Source organism: Dermacentor variabilis, chromosome 7 (genome assembly GCF_050947875.1).
Source record: "Dermacentor variabilis isolate Ectoservices chromosome 7, ASM5094787v1, whole genome shotgun sequence".
Lineage (NCBI taxonomy): Eukaryota > Metazoa > Arthropoda > Arachnida > Ixodida > Ixodidae > Dermacentor > Dermacentor variabilis.
In genome coordinates, this window is record NC_134574.1 from 117169103 (window position 1) to 117183146 (window position 14044).

Here is a 14044-nt window from a genome sequence, read left to right on the forward strand (position 1 = left end):
GAGGTCACCAATTTCATACTTCCCCGTTTTCTCCTTCGTCATAGAAGTCCACGTCAACTTTTAAGCGACAGAGGCCACGCCTTCTTATCTGAAGTCACCGAACAACTGCTTGCTGAATGCGCTATTGTTCATCGTAAATGCACTGCTTATCACCCACAGACTAACGGTACCACGGGACGCTTTAATCGAACTCTTGGTGACATGCTCGCTATGTATGTTTCACCTGATCACTCTAATTGGGACCTAGTTCGTCCGTTTGTCACCTACGCCTACAACACGTCGACTCTGGCCACTACCGGATTCTCAGCCTTTTACCTTCTTTACGACCGTCATCCTTCGCACACAATTGACACCATTCTGCTCTACCGGCCGCACCCATCCACATGCCTGCCGATCTCGGAAGCTGCCAGACACGCCGAGGAATGTCGCCAGCTGGCCCGCCGATTCACCTCGGACGACCAGAACCGTCAAAAAGCCGTTCACAATGCCCAGAACTCGACTCCCACTTTTCTCCCGGGCGCTCTCGCCTGGTTCTTAGTGCCACACCACACGCCTGGGCTCGCTTCAAAACTCCTTCCGAAGTACGACGGACCATACCGCGTTCTCGAGAGAACATCACCCGTTAATTACCTGGTTGAGCCGCTAACGCCGCTGTCCCGACATGCGACGTCGTAACCACGAAGTCATTCACGTTCACTGTCTCAAGCCGTACCACCATTCTACCTTCCTTCCAGAAAACGAAGTCGCCAGGATGGCTCCTTTATTTCCGCGGGGCCATTGTAAGGAAGATAACGAACGTGCACATAGAGTCAGCAGCGTCGGCAGCATCATGCGCGCAGCAGAGGCTCGAGCTCGGGAACTTTTCGGCGCATCCTAGAACCGGCGGTCACTACGAACCCCAATAAAGCTCTTTTATAGTACATACAGACGTTATGAAGAAGAAATGAACTTGCTTGATACAGATACAGCATACATCACAGAATGCATAAACAGTGCAGGAAATGTAGCAGCCAGGAGAAAAGAAAATGTTCATTGCTTCTTCGGGTAAATCACGCACCGCCAATTTAAACATGCCGAATGGAGCACGGAAATTAATGTGAGCTTTTAAGAAGTTGTACAGGGTTGGTATGCAGTAATCCAGCCTAGAGCTACCGTAATTTGTACGTTTACGCCGCACTGGTGTTAGCCTGTTACGTATGCTGTAGTCATACGGGGAGTATTCTCTATCATTTGGGAGTTTACTTTTACACATATAAAGAGTTTGGTTACACTCGTATAACTTAGACGCTTTAAACATATCATGTTTAATGAATAGGTGACCAGTGGGTAATAGGCTCGGGCGTCAATCAATGTTCTCAAAGATTCTTAGTACCTTCTTTTGGAGCCGCTCCAGTTTGTTATAGTTGGTGGTCGTTGTAGTACCCCAAACTAAAGTGCAATATGAAAGACGTGAGTAAAAAATTAGCATAATATATTGCATTCTTTAGACCGATTGGGATTAGTTCCCTCAGTCTGTAAAGGCAACTGCTTTGCAGAATTCAATCGTGAGCTTATTAACATGCATGTTCCAAGACATTGTTTCTTCGAACCAAACCCCCCAAAATTTTTCAGATCCAACGCACTGCAAGGCCCTTCCTTGAAAGTTTAGGGTGAGTCCGCAGTCACTTTGTTTGTTGAGAGGTTTAAAAACAATATATTTAGTTTTTAATATTTAAGGTTAATCTGTTTGAGTTCAACCACTGTTCCAGGTTAATTACGTAATTGTTTATCGTTGTGTTTAGATGGGCTAAAGTTGGTTCGGAAAAGAAAATATTAGTATCATCAGCACACATGACAAGTTTGGGAGAATTAGGCAGATCACATAAGTCACTGATGTAAAGTATAAACAATAAGGGCCCTAGAAACGACCCCTGAGGTACTCCATGTTTTACCACCGTCGTCGCAGATGACAAGCCATCGACTTTCACGCACTGTTTTGTATTGTAAAGATAGTTCTTTATGAAATCACGGGCGACGCCACGTATACCATAGTCATGCAGTTTTGACAGCAGAATATTATGATTTACACAATCAAATGCTTTCCTTAAATCAATGAACAGTAAAAAGCCTGTTTTCAATGTTGCTAAGAATATCATTCTTGATTAGTAATAGCGCCATTTCAGTAGATTTCCCTTTCTGGAAGCCGTATTGTGAATCATTCACAAAGTGGTATCTAGTGAGAAAGTATTTGAGCCGTGTATAAGTGACATTCTCAAAAATTTTGGACAAGATGGGCAGAACAGCTATAGGTCGGTAGTTTGCTATATCACTGACGCCTCCACCTTTGTGAACAGGGGTTATACGTGCCAATTTAAGGCCAGAGGGGAATATACCAGTGTCTAACATTTGATTATTATGAATGCTAGCGGTAAGGGTATAATGGACGCCACATGCCTAATAGGAGCAGCACTCAGGCCATCCCACCCCGCGGCGACGTTGTCTCTAATTGTGACTTGAAATTTGTGACTTCTTGTACAGTAACCAGAGAAAGAATAATTGAATTAGCCAGTTTTGTACGTGCATACAGTGGCGTTTTAGTACAATCACTATGGCTATTCGGAGACACGCAGCCGCCAACGCTGTAAAAATTCGTTCATTTCTGTTAGGGCGTCTTCATGCGTCTTGCCTTGAACAAAAACTCCAATATTAATTCAGCACTGAACCTTAAAGTTATCAGACAAATTACGATTTCCTGCCATAATCTTCTTGAATAAATAAACGAAGTTAGATCAGTCAAAGAGCCTGGCTTAAGAGATTAAGAAATTTTGATGTTCCGTAGGGAACACAAACATTTTGCAGCTAGCGTAACATAGCTGAGAATGTACGTCGATTGTGCTGTTGCGCCGCTGAGCTTCAAGTAAAGCCCCCACACCCTTTTTTGCACTTCGCAAATTCTGGCTATCAACTGAAACTAGAGTAAATAGGGTACTTGCGACCAGGTCACAAGGTAGCTTTATGTCGTCTTGCGTTGCCGTTATGTATAAGCAGCGTTATTGTGACTGTGTGAATAGAAGGGAACAGACTAACATTTTTTTATGGACAACTAAGCTAAAAAGTTACAAGAAAGCTAGAAAGTTACAAAAACGTTAAGGGCCGCATGACCCACATGAGGCATTGGCAAACAGAAGACCACGTTGAATTATTGAACTGTAGTGGCTTTGATGTATTCCTGCAGCATGAATTTCTGCGAAAATTCCAATAGAATTTTTTTTATTTTATACCAGCGCAAAAGATCTAAGGGAACATTATCAAGCGTAAGGAAGCAGTATTTGATCCATTCGCATTTCATCACTGGTACGAGGCTCGCGAAATCGCCCAAAGTTTAGCATTAAACACTCAGTGCGGAATATCGACGTCCTTCCAAAATTCCATGACATCACTGCTTAGCATCTTCTCCTGAATTCTCTTCTTCAATCGCTTCACTTGGTCTTCCGAGAAGTGGTTCCGCCAATCGCCGACAACGCCTTTTCGAACAAAATCGCCTGTCATCGGCTTATCGCAAGCCTCAGCTCCTATCGATTCCCTCATGAGTGCGACCCATTTGGGCACCTTTCTACCGAGTGCGGTCTCTGCACCATCGAATAAGGTTTTCATAGAATCGTTGACAGTTTCTCTCATGTTCTGAACGCTGATGCTCAGTAGTACGTTCTCTAACCGACTACTGTCGCTCCGAAGCTTCTGGACGAACTCTTCCCCAATGAAATCAGCAATCTTCAAGACCCAAGCCTTGATGTCCTTCGCAAGCTGCTCGTAGGTTACGAACAAGGCGTTCGGATCATCTCTGTGTGCATGCCAAGATAGCAAGTGGTCGAAGTAGTCGCCAAAGTCAACCTTGCCTTCCACAAACATGTCGAAGAACTCATCGAACGTGCCGTCTTCGAAGTGGTACTCAGGCATGTGCTTGGTGTGGTAGAAATAAGACACGCAGCAGTCGTACGGGTTTCTTGCTACGTAGATGTACTTGGCGTGCTGCGAGTAGGGTTGGAATCGGAAAGCCATGTGTGTCTTGATTGGGCCAGGCCTCTTCATGTCCTCGACAGATTCGGCTCCTTGGGCTTCGAGGAAAGGCATCTCTACCCTGTTTAACAGCTGGTTTTTGGGAGGCGGATGGCCATTTATGATGTTATAAACGATGTGCTGCATCCACGTTATCCCGCACTACGGGTAGCTGACGATGAAGAGGTCGCCTGGTTGTGCGTTGTACCGGAGCGCCGAACGGACACATTCTACTGGAAAACCCTTGCTGATGTAGAAGCCGTCGACTTCGTGATACTGTTCATAGTGCTGCATCTTTCGTTCCACGCGCGAGGCACTGCGCAGAAAGAGGAGAACGCAAGAAATATTAGTGTAATATTAGCATGGTGACTAATTGTTTGCTTTGAGAAATATTAAATAGACTGGAGCGTCGTAAATACAGCACAATCAAAGCAAACAAATTTCTGACATTGCAGGAGTAGATGCGAGCGCCGAGAGCAGTTCACCCATGCTTCCGAGTTGACACGTTCTCGCACTGCTTTTGCACTTCCAAATAACTGAACAAAAACTGTTTTTCGCGTGAGAACGGTAGGGTCAGTAAAAAAGTGATGGCATCGCTGTCCCGCCTATACATCCCTTTCGACAGTATTAAGATAAGACGAAACGTTTCAAAGCTCGAAAGTGAGGTAAGTTTACCAGCTAAACGAGGTAACCTCTGAAGACTAACACGATTTATTACATAGTCTAAGTTCAGAACAACATAAAAGAAATTTACAGCAGCCTCAATAAGATGTAGCCTCCCAACCTTTCCGGTTGAAATAGCAATTCTTTATCTTCAAAGACCACTTCCGCAATATAACACCAACTGGGACGTTACGCTTTTAGAAAACTGCAAGTTGCGACTCTTTATTTCAACATAATCCTTGTAAAAAACAACTGCAGATGGATAATGCAACTTGCAAATGTGCTCAAAGAGAAAGAAACTACGAAAAAGCAGCGCTAGAGAAATTAAAATGGGCAGTGGCACTGCAAGACACAGTTTGGAATTTCCACAGCGCTTATGAAAGACTCAGGTGGTTAAAATCAATGAGAAGATGTTGTTTCCAGGATACGATATTGCTTCGCGGTTGTTGTGACAGTCTACGGTGTATCAGCCATCACGAAGGCGCCTTGTGTTTTTTTCTATAGAAGCGACTCAGCTGTCTGAGTAAGCGTACTATAACACACCATAAAGATAGGGTTCGGTTTAGTGCTTAGAACATATGTGCACGTATATTTGAGGCTCGTGTTGTTTGCCGCTTAGGATGTATTTGACACCTGCGTTAACTTTTCTATAACTTCAGGCAACTACATCCTTCACAGCCTTGAGCACTTTCCGAAGCTGACATATAAAATTTTATCCAGATGGCTCCATGTGTCTTTCGAGATCGCCTCGACGTATTATTCTTGTTTACACTTCATGAGCAAAATACATGCGTACTGCGTCATTTGAATTATTTCTTTAAAAAAACATTCATTAAAAGGTTACCGCATGCCAGCGTGCGTCGTGTTCCTTACTTGGTTGCCACAGTGTTTTTTTTTTCTGTGAACTACCGAATGCAACCTCACATAAGCAGTAACGCGACCAAGAAATCCGCAATTGAACTGACGTGACTCGTCTTCAAGGTTGTCAAATAGCCGCAAACACACCCGACCACGAGAACAGATTTAGAAAGAAGATACGAGCGTTAAGGCCCCATATGTCACAAGTAATCGCTTTCTTGTGCGTGCAGAAGCAAGATAGTTTTATCAACGGTATCGACGAAACTGTGAGAATGCTAATGACTTTGACCATTCTTGCAGCTCTGCTTGCACGTGAGTTGAAGGAGAGCCATCATGGTAGAAATCTAGACATCAACACACGTTGTCCTAGGAGGCATGTTACTGAAGCTGTCACCTTGCCAATATTTTCATACATCTAAACAAAAAAAAAGAAAAAACGGGAAAGTACCTGTCGTGCTTGTTAGAACACGCTGCATTGAACCATAGTTATTAGTCAAATGAGAAGCGTAAGTAATTTGACATCTTGCATAATGATTATTAGCTGCGATTTAGAGAGAGATTCATTCATAATTGGATGAGATCACTAAGAGCGCGATCGAATCCACACAGCCTTGTTTTTGATGTTTTTTTAAAGCGCTTCGATTGACTGTTTCTGATCATGCTGCATTGGTTAATTTCAGTTAAAATACAGGTAAGTTTAATGGCAAAGAGAGTGAAGATCAGTCCCATATTGGAATTTAATGGGTGCTTAATTATAAAATCACCACTACTTTCCGCAAACAAGAGGATCCCATGTACCTGTGACGAGGATTTGTGCCATAATTCTAGACGTCACCGATACAAACCAAAGTGAATCTAAACTTCTGGGTCTACCTGTGAATTCAGCATTACCACCATCCCGATCATCGTTTATCATCATCATAGTCTGTGTCGACAGTGGGACAAATGCCTCTGCAAGCTCATTATCATCATCGTCATCCTGGTTACCCCCATTGCAGGGCGAAGGCCTCTCCCATACTTCTCCAACTACCGCGGTCATGCACTAATTGTGGCCATGTCGTCCCTGCAAACTTCTTAATCTCACCCACCCACCTAACTTTCTGCCGCCCCCTGCTATGCTTCCCTTCCCTTGGAATCCAGTCCGTAACCCCTAATAACCATCGGTTATTCCCTCCTCATTACATGTACAGCCCATACCCCATTTCTTTTTCTTGATTGCATCTAAGATGTCATTAACTCGTGTTTGTTCCCTCACCAAATCTGCTCTTTTCTTATCCCTTAACGTTACACTCATCATTCTTCTATCCATAGCTCCTTGCGTCATACTCAAGTTAAGTAGAACCCTTTTCGTAAGCCTCCAGGTTTCTGCCCCGTACGTCAGTACTGGTAAAACGCAGCTGTTATACACTTTTGTCTTTAGGAATAATGGCAACCTGCTGTTCATGATCTGAGAATGCCTCTGGGAGTTGTCTGCCCATTACTCTCGTCATGAGCCAGCTACCCCAACTTATGTCCCGCAAATTTCCCATTATCACCACACCGCATATTTCGCTGCCATCCTCGTCCGCAGATTCCTTTTCTTGGCACATAACCCGTAACTTGTTTTACTCATCTGAATCTCTACTAGAACATTGGCCACACCCTCTTTCTCTCATATCCACGACGCCGTTCTCCTGTCTCTTAGAGTTACAGCTATTGTTTCTATTTCCATTACTCGCAGTGTGGGTTTTTAGCTTGTTCACAAGCTTCTTGGATAAAGCCCAAGTTCTTTCCCAATATTTCAGTCGCAGTATAATTCAATGATTGTCGTTCTTTATTTCTTTCTTAAGTTAGCGGTCGCTTGCCAATGATGGCTCCATGCTACCTGCCCTATGCATTCCAACCAATTTTTGATTTTTCTGTGTAATTTGTTTTCACTCTTCGGGTCGTTGGCGACTAATCTTAACCCGTTTGACCCTGGAACAGAATGATTACTTCCAATAACTTGCATAATTGGACACGGCATGAAACAGGCTGCAAGAAAACACAAGCACAGCGTAAATGTCCAGTCAAAGTTACCTGAACGAGAGCCTAGTTCTTTTTCTTATTCCGCGGAAATGCTGCACTTCAGGCGTGAACAGACCTCTCGTTTGTTGGGCGAACACTCAATAAAGAGGCTAAGCCACGACGCACACGGCCGGTTTCCTACTGCGTTTTCCGTTGGCGATAGGAAAACGTTATCACATGATGGGGGCCTCACCGCGATATAACGGGCATAATGAACGAAGTGCTTGATGCGCTTTGTGCTCCCCGTTCGCAGAGCAAGCTCTTCTCGGTAAACAGACTGATCAAATAGGCTTCTATCCCTATCGACTGCCCTCCTAGTCCCCGCTTTATTGCGCCGAAGTACACAGACCGTATAGTTATAATCCCATATACCTCCCAATTTTCGTAGCACATGTATTTAGTCCTGCAGATGTCTTGCTCTTTCTTTATATACGTAAACCGGTGCACTCGCTCAACTTGGGAAGAGTAGTCACGAGAAAATGATTGAAGAAACAAGTCAGAATGACCCACACGTCCGTGCATATGTAGGTGGAGACGCGCGCGGTACCGAACGAACAAGCATCCAATGGGATCTTATATTCTCAATATAATAAACGGCAAAGTAAAATAAAGTAGGCGTCCATATATCTTAATACAGTGCAGCGCCGAAGAAGCGATTACATAATAGAATCGGTACAGTCGAATAGGGCTGCTGTGTGTGTGTGTGTGTGTGTGTGTGTGTGTGTGTGTGTGTGTGTGTGTGTGTGTGTGTGTGTGTGTGCGTGTGTGTGTGTGTGTGTGTGTGTGTGTGTGTGTGTGTGTGTGTGTGTGTGTGTGTGTGTGTGTGTGTGTGTGTGTGTGTGTGTGTGTGTGTGTGTGTGTGTGTGTGTGTGCGTGTGTGTGTGTGTACACGTAACTATCTACGTGGAACGTCAGTACTGCGGAAGCCCGCGAAGTGGAGGAAAGTACTTAAAAGAAAAAATATGGCATCCACCTGAATTATATCATGAAGCTGCAAAGGAAGCCCATACGGCTCTCTCAGAAAGGCTCGCAGTTGAAGAAAAATTCGTCCTTGTCCAGTACTCGAGCCGGTAACCAACGCCCTTACTATTGCTCTACCATCTGGGCTAACCAGGAGGCTAGCCTTTCGCAAATCGAGTGTGCATTAATCAACAACTCGAGACACTGAATAAAGTGAAAATCAGTTCTGCGGGCTCCCGCAGAACTGATTTGCCATATTCCATGTCCCAAGTCTCCAGTTCTCGATTCATGATTAACTACGTGATACGAGAGGCATTCATATGGGGACAGATTACCAGCTGAGCTCCTTAGGCTGCTTACATGGGCTGCATACGTGAAATCATACGTTTTTTTTCCATAGGGCATCACACTACGCCGCCACAAGCGCAGTCATGGTGCCCACACCTCAGGGGTGAATATCCGCATGGCTGCTATTGGCTGCTTTTGAGCAGACGTTCTTTCGGCGCTAGCGCCAAGGTCCCCTTCAGTTACGGCCCTAACAGGAGGGCGATGCTCTAGCAAAATGGCGGTGCACATGATTGTTTACATTGTCATGGCAACAGGAACAGCAGCCGCGCGGCGCCTCCTCTCCCTAGCGCTTTTTTTTATTTTTGTTATTATGCCGCACCGCTCCGCTCCCTTTCCCCCATGCCGCGCGCGCCGCTTACATTTATTTTTTTTTTCTTGTATGCAACGCGTTCTGTTCTTTTTTTTTTTATCGCGCGCGCTACGCCGCACATTGGCATTGCTTGCGAGCTGGCGCGTGGTGCGCCGTGGGCTGTGCGTTGGCACGCACGCAGTCTTGCCCATACTTATGGATGGGCAAGACTGCGCCGGGACATAAAAAAATTCAACTTCCAACACAACAGATTTTTGGTCTCGCTTTATTGACTTTGTTTCCGAAAACAAAGATTTTTCTGATAACGTGGTGTGATACACGCTCAAAAAATGAACAAAAGGGAAAGGTGCATGACATTTACGTGAGTACTAAACACAAAAGTTCACAGACAGTGAAATAAAAAAAAAAACTGCTAGAAAACGCGAAGGCTGTTTCATGTACACACACATACAAAAAAAGTTTTTATATAACGCCCTCAAGACCAAACTGTAGACGAGCTTCTGATATATGCACAAAAAAATTTAAATTACGGGGTTTTCTGCGCCAAAACCACTTTCTGATTATGAGGCACGCTGTAGTGGGGGACTCCGGAAATTTCGACCACCTGGGGTTCTTTAACGTGCACCTAAATCTATGTACACGGTGTTTTCGCATTTCACCCAATCAAAATGCGGCCGCCGTGGCCGGGATTCGATCCCGCGACCTCGTGCTTAGGAGCCCTACACCATAGTCACTGAGCAACCACGGCAGGTGATATATGCACTAAGGTATTGCGCAAAACTGGCGACGTGTATGACATAGTCATGGCAACTAAAGAAAGGGAAACTGACTGGGAATGGCAAAAAAATGACCCGCAACATATCTAAAAGTAGAATAAAATACTAAGGCTGTTTGATTGACAGCCACAGAAAATAAAATAAGAGCTTATAAACCTGCAGTAAAGTATATGAAATGCGTGACATGTTCATTACTACTGATCAAAATGAAAAAGACATGGCAGAACAAAAATAACATTGTACTAAAAACTGAAATATACATTATCACATTATCTTGCACTTGATCACAACTTGGTGGCAAGGGGAACGGAAAGTAGTCGGCTTTGCAGCAGCACATGGAAAACAATAGCAGAAAGGCCTATTCCTAAATCAAAGACCAGGTAAAATAAACCTACAACACAGCTTTTCTTTCACCCCGAATGCAATTCTAAGCAGTAAAATTACGTCACTTAAGGCACTAAGTCGTACATGCTGGGTACTCCTTCGTATAACAAACACGAATTGCAAAAACGTGCATTTAGGACACCATGCCATGCTCATGCTTTCCAGAAAAAGAAAAAGCGTATCATGCGTACACATGAAGGTTGTTTGCGCTGTTTTCCCACCGGCAATTACTGCAATAATACATAAACCCGAACAGCAATTTTTCAACTGTTAGTACGTTTGCAGAACGTGACACACAGAAAAAGCACTGAGAGTGGAATGGAAAGCTAAGCAAGTTACCGAAGTTACAGAATGAGACTTGGCACAGAAAAACACAATTCATATACCAGGTGACAATGAGTAACATCAATTTGTCAGCACTCTCTACCGGCAAGACGGAAGTGTAGCACATTCAAGGCGCAACGACGTCCGCAGTCTCACGGAGCACCCACATGGACTGGGCTGTGTTCGTGTACATGTGCCTTCTGGTCTCCTTGGGTCTGCGCTCTCACCTGTTTTCTTTAGGCACCCGGAAGAACCTTGCAGGGGCTTGTTTTTGAGGTATTCGTGCACCGTTGCACGATGCAGGAGCGGTGCGAGTCGTGAAACGGGTAAAAACATCGCGGAGCACAAGAACACAGCGATCGAGGGCCACGAGACTGGCGAAACTACCCACGCCGGTCAACGCACAGCAGCGCATGCATCCCGATAACAGCAAATAATGAAACATGAAACGTCATGCAGTGAGCTAAGCTGGCGGCGGTGCGCAGGGCGCGCGGAGACAGTGATGGTGAGGGTGTGGCGAGCGAGGGCAAGGGGAGAGGAGGAACGAAAGGGCACGACTTCATCTTGGAGGTCGTACAAGGGAAGCGGATTTGCTTTCCCGCCCTCCCGATGGATGGCGCCAATTCCCTCTGCCACCGGAGTGGCCGAGTTTCCTAGGCCGAACTACACCTCCAAGAACTTTGCCGCAACTGCTGCTCAGCCGCTTCGGCACCTCCGACGCACGTGAAGTTCTAACTCCAGAAGCACAGGCCACGTGCGCAGGCGCCGTCGCCACATTCTCCCTCCCCCCTTCAGTGCCGGTTTCCATATGCCTTTTTCGCGGCGTGATGGCGCATAGCCCTGCCCTAGCGGATCACTCGCGAGACGCTTTGGAGTCGCAGCTTTGGACTCGCACCCAGATATCAGGGGAAAGTACCCAAACAAAACAAAAAGTTCGGCAGATACACTTACGAATGTTTACATGTGGGAATGTGAAAGCATTGTAGTCGCTTTGGGAAAATGCTTTCGCTTAGGTATTCCTATGTGCGTCGTCGTGCACGCTCTAAACTTGCAGGGCATTCTGCTGTAATCGCACCGCTGGTACGAGTTGTTGGGAACTCGGCGCTGACGCCCGTGGTTGCACCTGGGTCGCAAGCCCCAAGGGTAGCGTTGGCCTGGCGGCCTGGGGTACAACTGGAAGCATCCGAAGGTCCCGGCAAAGCATGAGTCGACTGGTAACAACAAAACAACTTGTTTATTCTAACATCGCAAAGAGTTGGCGGTCAGGTTGACCGAAGTAGAGAGACGGGAGTGCACTTTACTCAACAGAAGAAATCGGAGCCCTCCTTTGGCGTCCGGGGGCAGCTGCTTTTATACTCTCGCAGTTGAGGGCAAGAAGGAACCCCTCTATAGACGAGCACGTGACTGTGCCGCTCGGGAACAATGTGATAAGGTGGCGCAGCCATCGTGCCGGCGCCGTTCGGGCACAATGGGGAGGAGAAGGTGGCTCATACTGTCGTGTCGGCGCCGGTCGGGCACAATGGGGAGGAGAAGGTGGCTCATACTGTCGTGTCGGCGCCGGTCGGGCACAATGGGGAGGAGAAGGTAGCTCACACGTCGTGTCGGCGCCTGTCAGCCCCCCATCGCTTCACAGTTGTTGGGAGCTCCTCTCCCCGGCTGCCGCGCTTCGACAAGCGTGGGCACCAATAGGCACATACACTCACACACGCACATGAAGACACGTGGCATCGGAACATGCCTGGACGCGCTTGGCGGGGAGGCGTAGCGGCGGCGCCGAACGGGCCAAAATGTCTGCCGCTTTGTTGCAGCCGCGCCGGCTAAACCGCGCGTCGTAGGCGAAACGTAACAATTCCATTTCGGAGAGGTTTTTTGCGCTCGACCTATAGCAACGGCGACGCGAGGTCTGCGGCGGAGGGGAGGAAAATCATGGGTGAGACAGTCTGTTTCGCTCGCCGTCGGTCCAATCCACGGAGAACAAAGTATTTGAGGAGAGGAATCTGGCTAGGCCGCGACAGCGCGCGCGGACAGCACGATAAAATCACGGTTCGGCGAGGACGAAATGCACTTTTCGCCGCGGCATGACAGATTACGCGTTGGGCGCGTTTCCATGAAGTTGCCATCGTTTACGTGTTCTTCTATGGACGCGACAAACAAAAATTGTGATATCGTGTCATATATTGCAGGTTTTCCCAGATATCATTATGTATCGCCAATAAATAGATGCGGCGGACATTTTCGCAGCAGATAATAATAATAATAATAATAATAATAATAATAATAATAATAATAATAATAATAATAATAATAATAATAATAATAACTTTATTTGCATCCTAAACACATCATGCCGGAGGCCTACAGAAAAATCTGTCGCATTGCAGCTTGACAAGGCCGCAGGCCCCTGCACTGGCAACTTCACGTAGCAGTCAACAAATTATATAATATATATGAGTTATAGTCAGCACTCACTGAAATCCGTGCATACAAAAAGATAAAACTCATTCCATATTAAGACATCGTTATACAAATTAGAGGTTATGAAGTACAAAGATTCAGCTTTCAAGAGACTGTTTATCCATCCAAGAACGCCACCAAAGACCAGCGCGCACAAAATACGCCGCAGAAAGCGCAGATAACCCCGCAGTGAAAGTGCAGCAAAATTATACACTAACTATACTATTCTTGTTTCCCTTTTTCTTTTCTTCTTCTATGCACCAATGTATTTTGGAAGGTGCGCAAAAGTAATTTTGTCAGGCTCTATATTTTGTTTCTGTAGTGTATTCAATAACCATGGCAGCCGGTTTTTTTAACATTTGTAAGCCATATGTTGTCCTACAAGTATATATTGCCCATGTTTCAAAATTTCGCGTATTATAAGCAGTAGAGTGATATTTCAACTTCGCTAACTGACGCATGAAACAGATATTATTTTTTATCTCTTCTTTATATCGCTTGTACGGGCAATAATCTTAAATATTTGTTACTGGCATTGTGTTGTAGCTGCTAAATGAGGGCTGAGATGGATAGTACGTGGGTACATCCGCAATAACTCGCAGAAGCTTTCTTTGCAAAACATGGACTTTTTGCAGATTGGTTTGCGTCGTACAGGCCCAAACTAGGTGACAATAATTAAGTCTGGAACAAAATAAGGTATTGTAAATTACCATAATTACACTGCGTGGTAGTATGCTTGCCTTCCTATGTATGAGACCAATTACTTGGGAGCGTTTTGTTGCTAACTTATCTACGTGGAAGTCCCAAGACAGGGTATTGTGGAAGACAACACCCAGTGTTTTATTAGAAGGTACTATTTCAATTGGAGTTGAGTTCAGCAGAACCC

General features: G+C 45.5%; 2 protein-coding genes across 2 annotated transcripts in view; both read right to left on the bottom strand.

The window, feature by feature from the left end:
* Window positions 1-14044, bottom strand: part of LOC142587825 (lysosomal aspartic protease-like) — a 73515-nt gene that overhangs the window by 47038 nt on the left and 12433 nt on the right. The window lies entirely within an intron of this gene.
* Window positions 3376-4110, bottom strand: LOC142588814 (sulfotransferase ssu-1-like). Its single transcript, XM_075700631.1, has one exon. The coding sequence runs from the start codon at window positions 4108-4110 to the stop codon at window positions 3376-3378; it is 735 nt and encodes a 244-aa protein (XP_075556746.1).